The 20,066-nt window shown below is 47.0% G+C and overlaps 1 protein-coding gene across 1 annotated transcript in view; it reads left to right on the top strand.

The window, feature by feature from the left end:
* The first annotated feature begins 4,318 nt into the window (after nucleotides 1-4,318).
* The window catches only part of LOC115126975 (lysine-specific demethylase RSBN1L-like), an 87,752-nt gene continuing 72,004 nt past the window's right edge, over nucleotides 4,319-20,066 (top strand). The window contains 2 exon segments of the mRNA XM_065021327.1: nucleotides 4,319-4,896; nucleotides 14,117-14,212. Of these exon segments, the coding sequence (XP_064877399.1) occupies nucleotides 4,371-4,896; nucleotides 14,117-14,212 (622 nt within the window). The 5' untranslated portion in view covers nucleotides 4,319-4,370.

Below are 20,066 nucleotides of genomic sequence, written 5' to 3'. Positions count from 1 at the left end.
CTCCCCTCTCTGGGAACAGTTGACACCTGTAAATGGCAGACAGCAGGTGAGCCTCCCTCTCTGGGAACAGTTGACACCTGTAAATGGCAGACAGCAGGTGAGCCTCCCTCTCTGGGAACAGTTGACACCTGTAAATGGCAGACAGCAGGTGAGCCTCCCTCTCTGGGAACAGTTGACACCTGTAAATGGCAGATGCCTCCCTCTCAGCAGGTGAGCCTCCCTCTCTGGGAACAGTTGACACCTGTAAATGGCAGACAGCAGGTGAGCCTCCCTCTCTGGGAACAGTTGACACCTGTAAATGGCAGACAGCAGGTGAGCCTCCCTCTCTGGGAACAGTTGACACCTGTAAATGGCAGACAGCAGGTGAGCCTCCCTCTCTGGGAACAGTTGACACCTGTAAATGGCAGACAGCAGGTGAGCCTCCCTCTCTGGGAACAGTTGGCACCTGTAAATGGCAGACAGCAGGTGAGCCTCCCTCTCTGGGAACAGTTGACACCTGTAAATGGCAGACAGCAGGTGAGCCTCCCTCTCTGGGAACAGTTGACACCTGTAAATGGCAGACAGCAGGTGAGCCTCCCTCTCTGGGAACAGTTGGCACCTGTAAATGGCAGACAGCAGGTGAGCCTCCCTCTCTGGGAACAGTTGGCACCTGTAAATGGCAGACAGCAGGTGAGCCTCCCTCTCTGGGAACAGTTGACACCTGTAAATGGCAGACAGCAGGTGAGCCTCCCTCTCTGGGAACAGTTGGCACCTGTAAATGGCAGACAGCAGGTGAGCCTCCCTCTCTGGGAACAGTTGACACCTGTAAATGGCAGACAGCAGGTGAGCCTCCCTCTCTGGGAACAGTTGACACCTGTAAATGGCAGACAGTAATGTCCCTCCCTCTCTGTGAACAGTTGACACCTGTAAATGGCAGACAGCAGGTGAGCCTCCCTCTCTGGGAACAGTTGACACCTGTAAATGGCAGACAGCAGGTGAGCCTCCCTCTCTGGGAACAGTTGACACCTGTAAATGGCAGACAGCAGGTGAGCCTCCCTCTCTGGGAACAGTTGACACCTGTAAATGGCAGACAGCAGGTGAGCCTCCCTCTCTGGGAACAGTTGGCACCTGTAAATGGCAGACAGCAGGTGAGCCTCCCTCTCTGGGAACAGTTGGCACCTGTAAATGGCAGACAGCAGGTGAGCCTCCCTCTCTGGGAACAGTTGACACCTGTAAATGGCAGACAGCAGGTGAGCCTCCCTCTCTGGGAACAGTTGACACCTGTAAATGGCAGACAGCAGGTGAGCCTCCCCTCTGGGAACAGTTGACACCTGTAAATGGCAGACAGCAGGTGAGCCTCCCTCTCTGGGAACAGTTGACACCTGTAAATGGCAGACAGCAGGTGAGCCTCCCTCTCTGGGAACAGTTGACACCTGTAAATGGCAGACAGCAGGTGAGCCTCCCTCTCTGGGAACAGTTGACACCTGTAAATGGCAGACAGCAGGTGAGCCTCCCTCTCTGGGAACAGTTGACACCTGTAAATGGCAGACAGCAGGTGAGCCTCCCTCTCTGGGAACAGTTGGCACCTGTAAATGGCAGACAGCAGGTGAGCCTCCCTCTCTGGGAACAGTTGACACCTGTAAATGGCAGACAGCAGGTGAGCCTCCCTCTCTGGGAACAGTTGCACCTGTAAATGGCAGACAGCAGGTGAGCCTCCCTCTCTGGGAACAGTTGGCACCTGTAAATGGCAGACAGCAGGTGAGCCTCCCTCTCTGGGAACAGTTGGCACCTGTAAATGGCAGACAGCAGGTGAGCCTCCCTCTCTGGGAACAGTTGACACCTGTAAATGGCAGACAGCAGGTGAGCCTCCCTCTCTGGGAACAGTTGGCACCTGTAAATGGCAGACAGCAGGTGAGCCTCCCTCTCTGGGAACAGTTGGCACCTGTAAATGGCAGACAGCAGGTGAGCCTCCCTCTCTGGGAACAGTTGACACCTGTAAATGGCAGACAGCAGGTGAGCCTCCCTCTCTGGGAACAGTTGCACCTGTAAATGGCAGACAGCAGGTGAGCCTCCCTCTCTGGGAACAGTTGACACCTGTAAATGGCAGACAGCAGGTGAGCCTCCCTCTCTGGGAACAGTTGACACCTGTAAATGGCAGACAGCAGGTGAGCCTCCCTCTCTGGGAACAGTTGACACCTGTAAATGGCAGACAGCAGGTGAGCCTCCCTCTCTGGGAACAGTTGGCACCTGTAAATGGCAGACAGCAGGTGAGCCTCCCTCTCTGGGAACAGTTGGCACCTGTAAATGGCAGACAGCAGGTGAGCCTCCCTCTCTGGGAACAGTTGACACCTGTAAATGGCAGACAGCAGGTGAGCCTCCCTCTCTGGGAACAGTTGACACCTGTAAATGGCAGACAGCAGGTGAGCCTCCCTCTCTGGGAACAGTTGACACCTGTAAATGGCAGACAGCAGGTGAGCCTCCCTCTCTGGGAACAGTTGACACCTGTAAATGGCAGACAGCAGGTGAGCCTCCCTCTCTGGGAACAGTTGACACCTGTAAATGGCAGACAGCAGGTGAGCCTCCCTCTCTGGGAACAGTTGACACCTGTAAATGGCAGACAGCAGGTGAGCCTCCCTCTCTGGGAACAGTTGACACCTGTAAATGGCAGACAGCAGGTGAGCCTCCCTCTCTGGGAACAGTTGACACCTGTAAATGGCAGACAGCAGGTGAGCCTCCCTCTCTGGGAACAGTTGACACCTGTAAATGGCAGACAGCAGGTGAGCCTCCCTCTCTGGGAACAGTTGACACCTGTAAATGGCAGACAGCAGGTGAGCCTGTGTCGTGGCCAGCAGCCCTAAATAGACCTTCAATCATCACCTGCAGTTTGTCAATAGATAAAAGCATGTATAAACCCCCACATTACAGCATTCACACAGAGACAGCTGGTGGTTGTGCACAGTAGCTTACTAAAACGGTATCTATGGCTGTAACAGACGGGATTTTTTTTCTGATGGAAAAATGCAGTCAGATCTCCCTTAGGAAAGAGGTCTTCTGACTTCAATGGGACTTCAACTGTTAAATAAAAGACTGTTTGAGCAGAAGGTAAGGTTGTTCCAAGCCCAAGTTGCAGGTTTATCCGACCCAGGATGTACTGTTTAATATCTTTGATCTCATTGGAAGTCCACCTCAGTGAATAGGTCTGGCTAGGCCTATAGGAGCACGGCATTCTGTCTCAGTGAGTGCACCACTAGACAGCCACTCCTGTCCCCCCATCTCTCTCTCCACATGAGTGCACCAGTGAGAAGTGTGTCAGCCAAAGCTAAGCCCCAGGGCCAGTCAGGGTTGAGGTGGTGCTCTGCTCTCTCTCTCTGCCCAGGCCATTTCCCATCCACCCAGGCTGGGTCACACACATACACAACCTTATTGGCCCAACGCTCTTAACCCTGGCCCAACGCTCTTAACCCTGGCCCAACGCTCTGAACCCTGGCCCAACGCTCTGAACCCTGGCCCAACGCTCTGAACCCTGGCCCAACGCTCTGAACCCTGGCCCAACGCTCTGAACCCTGGCCCAACGCTCTGAACCCTGGACCAACGCTCTGAACCCTGGCCCAACGCTCTGAACCCTGGCCCAACGCTCTGAACCCTGGCCCAACGCTCTGAACCCTGGCCCAACGCTCTGAACCCTGGCGCCTGAACCCTGGCCCAACGCTCTGAACCCTGGCCCAACGCTCTGAACCCTGGCCCAACGCTCTGAACCCTGGCCCAACGCTCTGAACCCTGGCCCAACGCTCTGAACCCTGGCCCAACGCTCTGAACCCTGGCCCAACGCTCTGAACCCTGGCCCAACGCTCTGAACCCTGGCCCACCTGCCACAGTTCAAAGGACCAGCTGGTCACACGATGTCGGAAGGATCAAGCGCAAGTACCAGAACACTTTCCTTGTACATTGCACAAAACTTGGCACATTGATTGTGAAAGCCTAATGGGCTATTCATTTATTAAACTGAACCTCAGTTTTAATATATTTATTAATAGAGTTTAGAGGAGCCTATAATATATTTATTTTTGGTGTTAAATCAGACACTAATAAAGGGGTCCCTATAAACAAATGTAAATAAATTACCTTAGGTTAGCTAATGTTGTAATGTTATGAAGCCTAATGTCATAATCTGTTGTAAATAATGAGACAGGTTTATATATCCTCTACACAGAGTTAAGAGTGTTCTGCGGACTGTTTCCCGCGTAATGTGTCCCATTTCTCCTCGCACCAATCATTATACTCCAGACACCACCTCCAACCTGGCCTGCCTGTCAGTTAGCCACCAGACTCCGCCCCTCTATGCCTGCCTAGCACAAACAGCGGTCGGGAGAGTAAATACAGAGAGCCCCAAGATGGCGGAGTCACTGAGCTTCATTCACTTTGGTGCAGCGACGAAAAGCCCGCTCGCCAAATCTAAAGAACCGAAACTAGCGTCGGACACCCGGCCGCAGTCTTCCCGGGACATTCACCCGCCGCCGTCCAAGCGAGTCCGAAACGACGAGAAGAGCCTTAAACCTAAGAAACTAAATGGGGAAGGAGGTGCAGGGGGAGGTGGCGGCGCAGTGGAGAAGCAGCACCAGAAGCAGAGTTCAGGCAACCCGACAACATGGAGCTTCAGCCCCGTCAAGGCGAGCAGCAACCCCTCGGCGTCCCTCCAGCCTCCCATTCACACAGTGTTCAAGCAGAGCGCTTTCCTCGCCTCCCATACCAAACCACCATCCAAAAAGCCCAAGGAAAAACGAGAGAAAGAGAAGGATTTCAAGGGAAAGAAGAAACATAAACCAATCCTTGGTACTCCTGGAAATATTAGCAGCAGTCTGAGTAACGTCACTACTGTAATGAAGAAGGAGAACGGGGAGATGAAGTTGTTACAAAAAGGTATTTTATATGAATGCTCAATTTTACGCACTAAACGGCTGGCTGGATATAACGTTACATGAATAGAACGTGTTACTGCATGTTATTGTCCATAGAAAGACAACGTCAGTGTCCATTAACCACTTAGCTTTTCAGGGCTAGTGGCTGTCGCTCTTCAGGACTATGAAGCATGTGGGGCCGACAGTGTGCGCTGTGCAGTATGACAATGTGTCCAGTCCAGAACTGCGTCTGTTATCGCGTCTTATTCCAAATAGTTTGTGTTATTTTGGAAAGGACCGTTTACATTTCTAATTCTAGCCACGATTGTACACATAAGGACATTTTTTTACGGTGAAATTCAAAAAAAAAATTGTCCGAGTTTCGCTGTTCTTCTCGCTTGGTTGGCTAATGGCTGCGGATTTACCCGCTCTTGAACCTGCAGAGAAAATGCACGTTCGAACGTTACAAAGTATCGAGCGTTCTTCTGCAAACTGCTACATAGCGTTCTGTTTTCGGGCCACGGGTGGAAACATTATTGCACATTTTACAAACGCACGTTTTTAGTTCAATTCAAACGGGAAATACAATTGATCAACCAGAGCGGAACAAATTGACGTGGTTGTATAAACAAACAACTGTAAGATCAGCATTACGCTCTGGGAGAACGTTAGAGACGTGTTGGCGAAACATTGACCGATCGTTAGGCCTACACAGAAGTGGGGTTTTAATTGTAACTGGTGGTTTTAAGACTGTTTATTAAACCGTCATTTGAACACAATCGGCAGCCATCCACTGTTGTTTTTGTATCACCACCACGCCCCCCAAATAACACCAGAGCAGCGAGGGAGGCAGCAGGGAACAGCTATCTCTACCTCTGAATATTATTACATGCTGCCACTATCAACCACATTAATAGATCTGTCTCAAACTGTCATTCTAACACACAGGATGTTATTCATACCGTTTAGTTTGGATACAATCTTTTAGGACTAATTCATTTCTTACATTTGACCAATGTGGGAGAAATGAAGACTGGGTATTATAAAACGGACCCCCCCTCCCCAGGGCATTAGAGGGACCTTGTGACAGATACTTAAAACGGGATCAAATACATATTCCAGCCTTCTAGTTCGATGTATAACAGGATGATTACAAGTTGGCCTAAAAAATATACATTCAAGTTTATATTCTAATTCTATCTATTCTACGGCAATATAAAGTGCAAAAGAACATTTATAATTTTATGTATTTCAAGGTAATTTAAAGTTTAAAATAACATAATTCTATTCCAAGTTCACCTGGAGTTCATTCTCAGTAATTAAATAGCAGGCCTTCTGCATTGCTGTTGGATTCCAAGTTCAGACTGGTGTTTGGCTCCATTGAGATAAGCAGGTGTGAGCTGGTAGGACAGAAGTTCAGGCTGGTGTTTGGCTCCATTGAGATAAGCAGGTGTGAGCTGGTAGAACAGAAGTTCAGACTGGTGTTTGGCTCCATTGAGATAAGCAGGTGTGAGCTGGTAGGACAGAAGTTCAGGCTGGTGTTTGGCTCCATTGAGATAAGCAGGTGTGAGCTGGTAGGACAGAAGTTCAGGCTGGTGTTTGGCTCCATTGAGATAAGCAGGTGTGAGCTGGTAGGACAGAAGTTCAGGCTGGTGTTTGGCTCCATTGAGATAAGCAGGTGTGAGCTGGTAGGACAGAAGTTCAGGCTGGTGTTTGGCATTGAGATCCATTGAGATAAGCAGGTGTGAGCTGGTAGGACAGAAGTTCAGGCTGGTGTTTGGCTCCATTGAGATAAGCAGGTGTGAGCTGGTAGGACAGAAGTTCAGGCTGGTGTTTGGCTCCATTGAGATAAGCAGGTGTGAGCTGGTAGGACAGAAGTTCAGGCTGGTGTTTGGCTCCATTGAGATAAGCAGGTGTGAGCTGGTAGGACAGAAGTTCAGGCTGGTGTTTGGCTCCATTGAGATAAGCAGGTGTGAGCTGGTAGGACAGAAGTTCAGGCTGGTGTTTGGCTCCATTGAGATAAGCAGGTGTGAGCTGGTAGGACAGAAGTTCAGGCTGGTGTTTGGCTCCATTGAGATAAGCAGGTGTGAGCTGGTAGGACAGAAGTTCAGGCTGGTGTTTGGCTCCATTGAGATAAGCAGGTGTGAGCTGGTAGGACAGAAGGCTGTTGAGAGGGAGAGATGTGAAAGCTGGAGGACTTGAACTCAAGTCAAGCAAGAGAGAGAGAGAGAGAGACGGGCTATTCCAGGGTAAGAGTGTTGCTTAGACACATTTTAAAGTGAAAAATCTAGATGTCAAACACAAATCAATGATGTCAAATTTAAACAAATCATTCACCTCTATGCACAAGGACTACATTTCCCAATGTCCATGGAACATTTCACATCATTCACCTCTATGCACAAGGACTACATTTCCCAATGTCCATGGAACATTTCACATCATTCACCTCTATGCACAAGGACTACATTTACCAATGTCCATGGAACATTTCACATCATTCACCTCTATGCACAAGGACTACATTTACCAATGTCCATGGAACATTTCACATCATTCACCTCTATGCACAAGGACTACATTTACCAATGTCCATGGAACATTTCACATCATTCACCTCTATGCACAAGGACTACATTTACCAATGTCCATGGAACATTTCACATCATTCACCTCTATGCACAAGGACTACATTTACCAATGTCCATGGAACATTTCACATCATTCACCTCTATGCACAAGGACTACATTTACCAATGTCCATGGAACATTTCACATCATTCACCTCTATGCACAAGGACTACATTTACCAATGTCCATGGAACATTTCACATCATTCACCTCTATGCACAAGGACTACATTTACCAATGTCCATGGAACATTTCACATCATTCACCTCTATGCACAAGGACTACATTTACCAATGTCCATGGAACATTTCACATCATTCACCTCTATGCACAAGGACTACATTTACCAATGTCCATGGAACATTTCACATCATTCACCTCTATGCACAAGGACTACATTTACCAATGTCCATGGAACATTTCACATCATTCACCTCTATGCACAAGGACTACATTTACCAATGTCCATGGAACATTTCACATCATTCACCTCTATGCACAAGGACTACATTTACCAATGTCCATGGAACATTTCACATCATTCACCTCTATGCACAAGGACTACATTTACCAATGTCCATGGAACATTTCACATCATTCACCTCTATGCACAAGGACTACATTTCCCAATGTCCATGGAACATTTCACATCATTCACCTCTATGCACAAGGACTACATTTACCAATGTCCATGGAACATTTCACATCATTCACCTCTATGCACAAGGACTACATTTACCAATGTCCATGGAACATTTCACATCATTCACCTCTATGCACAAGGACTACATTTACCAATGTCCATGGAACATTTCACATCATTCACCTCTATGCACAAGGACTACATTTAACAATGTCCATGGAACATTTCACATCATTCACCTCTATGCACAAGGACTACATTTACCAATGTCCATGGAACATTTCACATCATTCACCTCTATGCACAAGGACTACATTTACCAATGTCCATGGAACATTTCACATCATTCACCTCTATGCACAAGGACTACATTTACCAATGTCCATGGAACATTTCACATCATTCACCTCTATGCACAAGGACTACATTTACCAATGTCCATGGAACATTTCACATCATTCACCTCTATGCACAAGGACTACATTTACCAATGTCCATGGAACATTTCACATCATTCACCTCTATGCACAAGGACTACATTTACCAATGTCCATGGAACATTTCACATCATTCACCTCTATGCACAAGGACTACATTTACCAATGTCCATGGAACATTTCACATCATTCAACTCTATTTACAAGGACAGATTTACCAATTCCATGGAACATTTCACACAGAACACATTTTTGCTGTTGGAACATTGCCATCATTCTCTATGCACAAGGTTTAATAATCAGAACATTCACATTTGCTGTTTCAGGTGGGACTACATTTCTCATTCATTTGTTTGGGGTTTAACAGGCTGGGTTTCTGCATTGCTTTCCGACTACATTTTGTCCATGGGTTTCACTGCATTGCTCATTCACGTTTGGGGTTTCAGGCTGGGTTTCTGCATTGCTTTCATCATTTTGGGGTTTAACAGGCGTTTGGGTTTCTGGCATTGCTTTCCGTTTGGGGTTTCAGGCTGGGTTTCTGCATTGCTTTCCAAGGTTTGGGGTTTCAGGCTGGGTTTCTGCATTGCTTTCCGTTTGGGGTTTCAGGCTGGGTTTCTGCATTGCTTTCCGACTACATTTTTGGGGTTTCCATTTTGCATTGCTTTCCGAATTTGGGGTTTCAGGCTGGGTTTCTGCATCTGCATTTCCGTTTGGGGTTTCAGGCTGGGTTTCTGCATTGCTTTCCGTTTGGGGTTTCAGGCTGGGTTTCTGCATTGCTTTCCGTTTGGGGTTTCAGGCTGGGTTTCTGCATTGCTTTCCGTTTGGGGTTTCAGGCTGGGTTTCTGCATTGCTTTCCGTTTGGGGTTTCAGGCTGGGTTTCTGCATTGCTTTCCGTTTGGGGTTTCAGGCTGGGTTTCTGCATTGCACTTTGACATTGGCTGATTGTAAAAAGGGCTTCATAAAAACATTTTCTTTTATCTGACCTGTTCTCTCACACACATCCAACACGTCTTTGGCAGAGAGAGCACCAACACTTATAGTAATTCCTATGACCCTGGTGGAATGTCCCGAATGTTGATAGTCTATTTATTGAATTTCTGAATGTTATATAATATCAATGGTTTTAGGTGCTGTTTTAGGCTGGTAAAATCCCCAGTAGGGAGTAATATTTTAGGTGCTGTTTTAGGCTGATAAAATCCCCAGTAGAGAGTAATATTTTAGGTGCTGTTTTAGGCTGATAAAATCCCCAGTAGAGAGTAATATTTTAGGTGCTGTTTTAGGCTGGTAAAATCCCCAGTAGGGAGTAATATTTTAGGTGCTGTTTTAGGCTGATAAAATCCCCAGTAGGGAGTAATATTTTAGGTGCTGTTTTAGGCTGATAAAATCCCCAGTAGGGAGTAATATTTTAGGGTCTGTTTTAGGCTGATAAAATCCCCAGTAGGGAGTAATATTTTAGGTGCTGTTTTAGGCTGATAAAATCCCCAGTAGGGAGTAATATTTTAGGTGCTGTTTTATTAAAATTTTATATGAATGAGTAACAAGTTATTGAACAATCGGAAGCCTCATGCTGTGCAATACTGTTACTTCTCCCTTTTGGCTGCAAAACATTTAGGCCCAATGTTTGCATTTGTAGCTTACACACATTCCAGGGGTGTGACACGGTGTCAGATTTAAGGGTTTGTACTGGAAGACCTTAGTAAACATGCCTTGTGTTTACATGTCTTCTACCGCCTGTTGACCCCTCCCCTCCCCTTGTATTATTTGTATTTCTTTTACTGACATTCTTGCACTGGATATATATATATATGACACACTTTCACACCAGGGTCACATTATTTTTCTCTGCGTTGTTGGGAAAGTGCTCATAAGTAAGCATTTCACTGTAAGGTCTACTACACCTGTTGTATTCAGCATTTCACTGTAAGGTCTACTACACCTGTTGTATTCAGCATTTCACTGTAGAGGTCTACTACACCTGTTGTATTCAGCATTTCACTGTAAGGTCTACTACACCTGTTGTATTCAGCATTTCACTGTGAGGTCTACTACACCTGTTGTATTCAGCATTTCACTGTAATGTCTACTACACCTGTTGTATTCAGCATTTCACTGTAAGGTCTACTACACCTGTTGTATTCAGCATTTCACTGTAAGGTCTACTACACCTGTTGTATTCAGCATTTCACTGTAATGTCTACTACACCTGTTGTATTCAGCATTTCACTGTAAGGTCTACTACACCTGTTGTATTCAGCATTTCACTGTGAGGTCTACTACACCTGTTGTATTCAGCATTTCACTGTGAGGTCTACTACACCTGTTGTATTCAGCATTTCACTGTAATGTCTACTACACCTGTTGTATTCAGCATTTCACTGTAAGGTCTACCTACACCTGTTGTATTCAGCATTTCACTGTAATGTCTACTACACCTGTTGTATTCAGCATTTCACTGTAATGTCTACTACACCTGTTGTATTCAGCATTTCACTGTAAGGTCTACTACACCTGTTGTATTCAGCATTTCACTGAGGTCTACTACACCTGTTGTATTCAGCATTTCACTGTGAGGTCTACCTACACCTGTTGTATTCAGCATTTCACTGTAAGGTCTACTACACCTGTTGTATTCAGCATTTCACTGTAAGGTCTACTACACCTGTTGTATTCAGCATTTCTGTAAGGTCTACTACACCTGTTGTATTCAGCATTTCACTGTGAGGTCATTTTTATGTCTACCTGTTGTATTCAGCATTTCACTGTAATGTCTACTACACCTGTTGTATTCAGCATTTCACTGTAAGGTCTACTACACCTGTTGTATTCAGCATTTCACTGTGAGGTCTACTACACCTGTTGTATTCAGCATTTCACTGTAAGGTCTACTACACCTGTTGTATTCAGCATTTCACTGTAATGTCTACTACACCTGCTGTATTCAGCATTTCACTAATGTCTACCTACACCTGTTGTATTCAGCATTTCACTGTAATGTCTACTACACCTGTTGTATTCAGCATTTCACTGTAAGGTCTACTACACCTGTTGTATTCAGCATTTCACTGTAAGGTCTACTACACCTGTTGTATTCAGCATTTCACTGTAAGGTCTACTACACCTGTTGTATTCAGCATTTCACTGTAAGGTCTACTACACCTGTTGTATTCAGCATTTCACTGTAAGGTCTACTACACCTGTTGTATTCAGCATTTCACTGTAAGGTCTACTACACCTGTTGTATTCAGCATTTCACTGTAAGGTCTACTACACCTGTTGTATTCAGCATTTCACTGTAAGGTCTACTACACCTGTTGTATTCAGCATTTCACTGTGAGGTCTACTACACCTGTTGTATTCAGCATTTCACTGTGAGGTCTACTACACCTGTTGTATTCAGCATTTCACTGTGAGGTCTACTACACCTGTTGTATTCAGCATTTCACTGTAAGGTCTACTACACCTGTTGTATTCAGCATTTCACTGTGAGGTCTACTACACCTGTTGTATTCAGCATTTCACTGTAAGGTCTACTACACCTGTTGTATTCAGCATTTCACTGTAAGGTCTACTACACCTGTTGTATTCAGCATTTCACTGTAAGGTCTACTACACCTGTTGTATTCAGCATTTCACTGTGAGGTCTACTACACCTGTTGTATTCAGCATTTCACTGTGAGGTCTACTACACCTGTTGTATTCAGCATTTCACTGTGAGGTCTACTACACCTGTTGTATTCAGCATTTCACTGTAAGGTCTACTACACCTGTTGTATTCAGCATTTCACTGTGAGGTCTACTACACCTGTTGTATTCAGCATTTCACTGTAAGGTCTACTACACCTGTTGTATTCAGCATTTCACTGTAAGGTCTACTACACCTGTTGTATTCAGCATTTCACTGTGAGGTCTACTACACCTGTTGTATTCAGCATTTCACTGTAAGGTCTACTACACCTGTTGTATTCAGCATTTCACTGTGAGGTCTACTACACCTGTTGTATTCAGCATTTCACTGTAAGGTCTACTACACCTGTTGTATTCAGCATTTCACTGTAAGGTCTACTACACCTGTTGTATTCAGCAGTTCACTGTGAGGTCTACTACACCTGTTGTATTCAGCATTTCACTGTAAGGTCTACTACACCTGTTGTATTCAGCATTTCACTGTAAGGTCTACTACACCTGTTGTATTCAGCAGTTCACTGTAAGGTCTACTACACCTGTTGTATTCAGCGCATGCAACGAATAACATTTGATTTGACTCGGCAGAAGCGTATGTGATGCAAAAAAGCCTCAATGTACATAGTCCTGGGGAGCTGTTTGGTGAACTATTGAAGTATTTATCAGTCTTATGGCTCGGGGGAAGAAGCTGTTCAGGGTCCTGTTGGTTCCAGACTTGCTGCTGTCTTGGGGAAGCATGTATAGTTCCCTCGCGGTAACTTGTCTCTTCAGTTCCTCTGAGTGTTCCCCTGTAGATATGATGATGACCGGTGTAATTACTGACTTCCTGTGAAGGGTTACTACTGTTTCTGCCTTTTGTCTTTTTAATTGGATTTGACCTTGCTGTTTCGGGGCCCTTTTCTCCACTGAGCTTCTCACCTACGACGTGTTCATAAATGGCCTAGATTATTATCAGTTTCATGTAATACTATTTTGATCATGTTCATTGCAGTTTGACCTTTTACTGCAGTTCCTGTAAATTGGCATTAATACTTTTCGACCTGCCGTTTGTGAAACTGTCCCATAATGCCGAGCTGTATAATCATGCTAGCTACCGATCAAGTAGTCATCAGTGATACCACTAATTACGTTGTCCTGTGTGTTTTTAACAGCTGAAAATCTGAAGAGATCGCATTTCAGCGACGTCCTTAAATTGCTTTCCTCAAATGTCAGCGATGGCCTGTCTTGTAAAAAAGTCTGTCTTTGTGAGATCCTGTCTTCCTTCAGACTGGAAAGCAGTTGGGAATCAGTCAATTACAGAGTCGGTCTGCGTCCCAAATGACTCCCTGCATTACTCTTGACCAGGGCCATTAGGGAATAGGGTTCCATATGTAGGGAATAGGGTGCCATTTCTGCATTACTCTTGACCAGGGCCATTAGGGAATAGGGTGCCATTTCTGCATTATTCTAGACCGGGGCCATTAGGGAATAGGGTTCCATATGTAGGGAATAGGGTTCCATTTCTGCATTACTCTTGAAAAGGGCCATTGGGGAATAGGGTGCCATTTCTGCATTATTCTAGACCAGGGCCTTTAGGGAATAGGGTTCCATATGTAGGGAATAGGGTGACATTTCTGCATTATTCTAGACCATGGCCATTAGGGAATAGGGTTCCATATGTAGGGGATAGGGTGCCATTTCTGCATTACTCTAGACTGGGGCCATTAGGGAATAGGGTGCCATTCTCATTTAGGATGCAGGCTGAATTACTGTGGAGAGTGAGTCTTTCTACTGTACCATAACCTGCCCCTCTCCTGAAAGGACCCTCAAGGCCTCACCCTAACTTCTCTCTGTCTCCCACTCTCTTTCAGACCACAGCAGTAAGGACAAGACGAAGAAGAAGAAGAAACACAAAGTGATGAATGAGATCAAGAGGGAGAACGGAGAGGTGAAGCTCCTTCAGAAAGGTATGTTGATAATGATGTGACATGGTTGTTTCAAATGGTCCCTGTTTAGTGTACCACTGTTGACCATTCACCCTGTTTAGTGTACCACTGTTGACCATTCACCCTGTTTAGTGTACCACTGTTGACCATTCACCCTGTTTAGTGTACCACTGTTGACCATTCACCCTGTCTAGTGTACCACTGTTGACCATTCACCCTGTTTAGTGTACCACTGTTGACCATTCACCCTGTTTAGTGTACCACTGTTGACCATTCACCCTGTCTAGTGTACCACTGTTGACCATTCACCCTGTTTAGTGTACCACTGTTGACCATTCACCCTGTCTAGTGTACCACTGTTGACCATTCACCCTGTTTAGTGTACCACTGTTGACCATTCACCCTGTTTAGTGTACCACTGTTGACCATTCACCCTGTTTAGTGTACCACTGTTGACCATTCACCCTGTCTAGTGTACCACTGTTGACCATTCACCCTGTTTAGTGTACCACTGTTGACCATTCACCCTGTTTAGTGTACCACTGTTGACCATTCACCCTGTTTAGTGTACCACTGTTGACCATTCACCCTGGTCCCTGTCTACTGTTGACCATTCACCCTGTCTAGTGTACCACTGTTGACTATTCACCCTGTCTAGTGTACCACTGTTGACCATTCACCCTGTCTAGTGTACTACTGTTGACCATTCACCCTGTTTAGTGTACTACTGTTGACCAGAGCTCAGTATAGAGAGTAGCTACATTCAGGGTTTCCTCCTTACTGTTGTCCAGGCAGGGTGCCTCCCCTAGAGCATCAGAACTGGAAACTGGTTAGGGACAGGAGTTTTACTTTACCTCATCACCTGACCAGGATAAACTCCAGACCCGAGTTAGCCGTATACCTTGGACCCAGAGTATTTCCTTGGCTGGGCTAGGCTATAACCAGGGCCCAGAGTATGTCCTTGGCAGGGCTATAACCAGGGCCCAGAGTATGTCCTTGGCAGGGCTATAACCAGGGCCCAGAGTATGTCCTTGGCAGGGCTATAACCAGGGCCCAGAGTGGCAGGGCTATAACCAGGGCCCAGAGTGGCAGGGCTATAACCAGGGCCCAGAGTGGCAGGGCTATAACCAGGGCCCAGAGTGGCAGGGCTGTAACCAGGGCCCAGAGTGGCAGGGCTGTAACCAGGGCCCAGAGTGGCAGGGCTGTAACCAGGGCCCAGAGTGGCAGGGTTAGAACCAGGGTCCAAAATACTCAGCCTGTGACTAAAGCCTTTAACTGGAACAGCTGCTGAAGCGATGGTTCTGGCTCAGGCAGAGAGTTGGCTGATCCCTAATGGCACGCTATTCCCTTTATAGTGCTTCTGACCAGGGTAGTGCACTATATAGGGAATAGGGTGCTATTTGGGAGGGAGGGGCCCTGAGAGTAGGCTGTGTTCACTAGATGGTTCAGTCACACAAACAGACTCCTGTTCTCCAATTCAGAGTTTAGCTGAGACAGATGGCTATCTTACGATTCCCCTTCTATCTCTCTCCCTCTCTCTCGGTCTCCCTCTCTCTCGGTCTCCCCTCTCTCTCGGTCTCCCTCTCTCTCGGTATCCCCCTCTCTCTCACGGTCTCCCTCTCTCCCTCTCTCTCACGGTCTCCCTCTCTCTCACGGTCTCCCCCTCTCTCTCACGGTCTCCCTCCTCTCTCTCACGGTCTCCCTCTCTCTCTCTCACGGTCTCCTCTCTCTCTCTCACGGTCTCCCTCCCTCTCTCTCTCACGGTCTCCCTCCCTCTCTCTCTCACGGTCTCCACGGTCCCCTCTCTCTCTCACGGTCTCCCTCTCTCTCTCTCACGGTCCTCTCTCTCGGTCTCCCTCTCTCTCTCTCACGGTCTCTCCTCTCTCTCTCGGTCTCTCTCACGGTCTCCTCTCTCTCTCACGGTCTCCCTCTCTCTCTCTCACGGTCTCTCTCTCGGTCTCCCTCTCTCTCTCACGGTCTCCCTCTCTCTCTCTCACGGTCTCCCTCTCTCTCTCTCACGGTCTCCCTCTCTCTCTCTCACGGTCTCCCTCTCTCTCTCTCACGGTCTCCCTCTCTCTCTCTCGGTCTCCCTCTCTCTCGGTCTCCCTCTCTCTCTCTCGGTCTCCCTCTCTCTCTCCATGTGAATCAACGTATGTTTTGACCACATTTGGCCCACTGTGAGCCAGCCTAAGCTATTCATATCTGATGTTGTCCTATATATCTGTGACAGAGACTGGCCTAAGTGCTGCCAAATTATTCATAGTTGTGTAATAGCAATAATGATGTAATAATTGTGCTATATTATCAGTGGTAGCTGCATCTGTCTTTTAACTAGCAGCGTGCCCTCTCCTCAACCTGCTTTTAAATAGGCTGTAATGACTGGTGTTGTGGGAATCAACTGCCAAGACCCTGCTGCCATTTTCCTGACCTTCCACAATGCCCATGACATGATCCAGCGAGTCGGGCAGCGTGCCGGGCAGCCAGAGTTTTATTTATTTAGACTGTTAGAGTGGCTTCCCATTGTCTGTAAAACGATCGCTCAATGTCCAGACAGCTAGTCAGTCAGGCAGCCAGTCAGTGGTGGAGTCAGAGGGAAGCCTCCCAGCCAGCTGGTGGTGGAGTCAGAGGGAAGCCTCCCAGCCAGCCGGTGGTGGAGTCAGAGGGAAGCCTCCCAGCCAGCCGGTGGTGGAGTCAGAGGGAAGCCTCCCAGCCAGTCAGTGGTGGAGTCAGAGGGAAGCCTCCCAGCCAGTCAGTGGTGGAGTCAGAGGGAAGCCTCCCAGCCAGTCAGTCAGTGGTGGAGTCAGAGGGAAGCATCCCAGCCAGTCAGAGGGTGTTGTGTTAATGTGACGTGAGGCTGACAGAGCAGAGGTCTGTATCAGTTTACTCTGCTGCTATTTATACCTGTCTGTCCTTCAGCCATACCAGTGTACCAATATGTACACACACCCAACAGTGTATGCACATTCAAAAGTCAACAAATGAATTTCTGGTGTGTGTGTTAGCAGAGGGCACTGTGTATTACTCTGGTTGACATGCTGAAAGAGGTAGCCAGCATATTGTTGGCTGTGCTCAATCATTTGCACCATTGGACAGATTTGTGCACAGTCCTAACACTATGACTGGTGGTCTGCTTAGTACAGTGGCCCTGACCCCTCTTTCTGTTTGTGTCTGACTGCTCTTAATGCTGTACTCCAGCCCCCTCTATCAATATGACCACTACACTGACTGTGTGTGTGTCTGACTGCTCTTAATGCTGTACTCCAGCCCCCTCTATCAATATGACCACTACACTGACTGTGTGTGTGTCTGACTGCTCTTAATGCTGTACTCCAGCCCCCTCTATCAATATGACCACTACACTGACTGTGTGTGTGTCTGACTGCTCTTAATGCTGTACTCCAGCCCCCTCTATCAATATGACCACTACACTGACTGTGTGTGTGTGTGTGTGTTTGTGTCTGACTGCTCTTAATGCTGTACTCCAGCCCCCTCTATCAATATGACCACTACACTGACTGTGTGTGTTGTCTGTAATGCTGTACTCCAGCCCCTCTATCAATATGACCACTACACTGACTGTGTGTTTGTGTCTGACTACTCTTAATGCTGTACTCCAGCCCCCTCTATCAATATGACCACTACACTGACTGTGTGTGTGTCTGGCTGCTCTTAATGCTGTACTCCAGCCCCCTCTATCAATATGACCACTACACTGACTGTGTGTCAGGCAGAGTCTTTCAGCACAACACCAGTCTGCTGTAAAGGTCATGGCTCTACACCCCAGCTGAGGACTAACTGAGGAGCTTGACTATCGCAGCAAGGCAACACAGACTCAGATTTCCCTCTCTTTTGCCCCTTGTGTACACACACACACACAGACAAACACACAGACACAGACACACACACACACACATAGAAAATAGTTGGGCGAGTCGCTGAAGTGTTTTTTTTCGGGCCACCTACAGAATGTTCAAAAGTAAAAAAAAAAAAGATAATGTATGTAGAAAATATAATGGATATATATATATATTTAAATAAGATCATATTTGTGAACTAACAATCACCAAAATAAAAGCTAGACAGTCAGGGAGAATCTCCAATTTAAAAAATGGTGCTTTCAGGAGTGTGTTTGTCATGGCATGGTGCCCTCTGTGGCGTTGTGATGTTTGAGTCACTCAGACAGCAGAAACCACGGCAGAATGTGTAGGATAGTGAGTATTCATTTTCATAGTGTGGTGACTACTACTACTATTGCACTGCAGTGTGACTGAGCCTGGTCTCTGAGGCTGAGCTGGGAGTCTCAGGCCTGTGTCTGTCCCTCTGACTGGGGACAGGAAACGGAGCAGGCTGCCCTTCCTGTGTGGTGCTGATCAGTCCTAGCAGGAGGGAGACCTAGGAGTGAGCCTCTGCTAATACCACCTAGAGTCTTCAGTACAGTCACGTATATGTTATGTAGTGTGGTTATATATGTTATGTAGTGTGGTTATATATGTTATGTAGTGTGGTTATATATGTTATGTAGTGTGGTTATATATGTTATGTAGTGTGGTTAGATATGTTATGTAGTGTGGTTATGTAGTGTGGTTAGATATGTTATGTAGTGTGGTTAGATATGTTATGTAGTGTGGTTAGATATGTTATGTAGTGTGGTTATATATGTTATGTAGTGTGGTTAGATATAGTGTGGTTAGATATGTTATGTAGTGTTATATATGTTGTGTAGTGTGGTTATATATGTTGTGTAGTGTGGTTAGATATGTTATGTAGTGTGGTTATATATAGTGTGGTTATTATGTAGTGTGGTTTTAAGATGGTTAAATGTTATGTAGTGTGGTTAGATATGTTATGTGGTGTGGTTTATATGTTATGTAGTGACTTACTCCATGGAAATGTAGCGTGGTTATATATCTTATGTAGTGTGGACTCACTCCATGTTATGTGGCGTGGTTCTCATCCGGGACTCACTCCATGTAGTGCGCCCTCTCATCCGGGACTCACTCCACCCGTGCGCCCTCTCATGTAGTGTGACTGGAACTCCACCCGGCGCCCTCTCATCCGGGACTCACTCCACCCGGCGCCGTCTCATCCGGCGCCGTCTCATCCAGGACTCACTCCACCCGGCGCTGTCTCATCCGCCTGGTATAGACGTCCTGGATGACAGGGAGCTCGGCCTCAGTGATGTACTGGGCTGTATGCATTACCCTCTGTAGAGCCTTACCCTCTGTAGAGCCTTACCCTCTGTAGAGCCTTACCCTCTGTAGAGCACTACCCTCTGTAGAGCACTACCCTCTGCACTACCCTCTGTAGAGCACTACCCTCTGTAGAGCCTTGTTTGAATTGCCAAGCTGTTGCCATACCAGGCGGTGATCCAGCCAGCCAAGATGCTCTCTGTGGTGCAGCTGTAGAAGTTGTTGAGGATCTGAGTACCCGTGCCAAATCTTTTCAGCCTCTGTTGTCGTGCCTGCCAAATCTTTTCAGCCTCTGTTGTCGTGCCTTCTTCACGACTGGGTTGGTGTGTGAGGACCATGATAATTCCTTAGTGATGTGGACACAGAAGAAACTGAAGTTCTCGACCCACTCCCGTCGATGAGAATGGGGGCCTGCTCGTCTCGACCCACTCCACTCCCGTCGATGAAAATGGGGGCCTGCTCGTCCTCGACCCACTCCCGGTCGATGAGAATGGGGGCGTGCTCGTCTCGACCCACTCCCATCGATGAGAATGGGGGCGTGCTCGTCTCGACCCACTCCCATCGATGAGAATGGGGGCGTGCTCGTCTCGACCCACTCCCATCGATGAGAATGGGGGCGTGCTCGTCTCGACCCACTCCCATCGATGAGAATGGGGGCGTGCTCTTCTCGACCCGCTCCACTCCCG

The sequence above is a fragment of the Oncorhynchus nerka genome, linkage group LG8, assembly GCF_034236695.1.
Source record: "Oncorhynchus nerka isolate Pitt River linkage group LG8, Oner_Uvic_2.0, whole genome shotgun sequence".
Lineage (NCBI taxonomy): Eukaryota > Metazoa > Chordata > Actinopteri > Salmoniformes > Salmonidae > Oncorhynchus > Oncorhynchus nerka.
The sequence above is the reverse complement of the archived record's forward strand: the minus strand, read 5'-3'. Positions and strand labels throughout refer to the sequence as shown.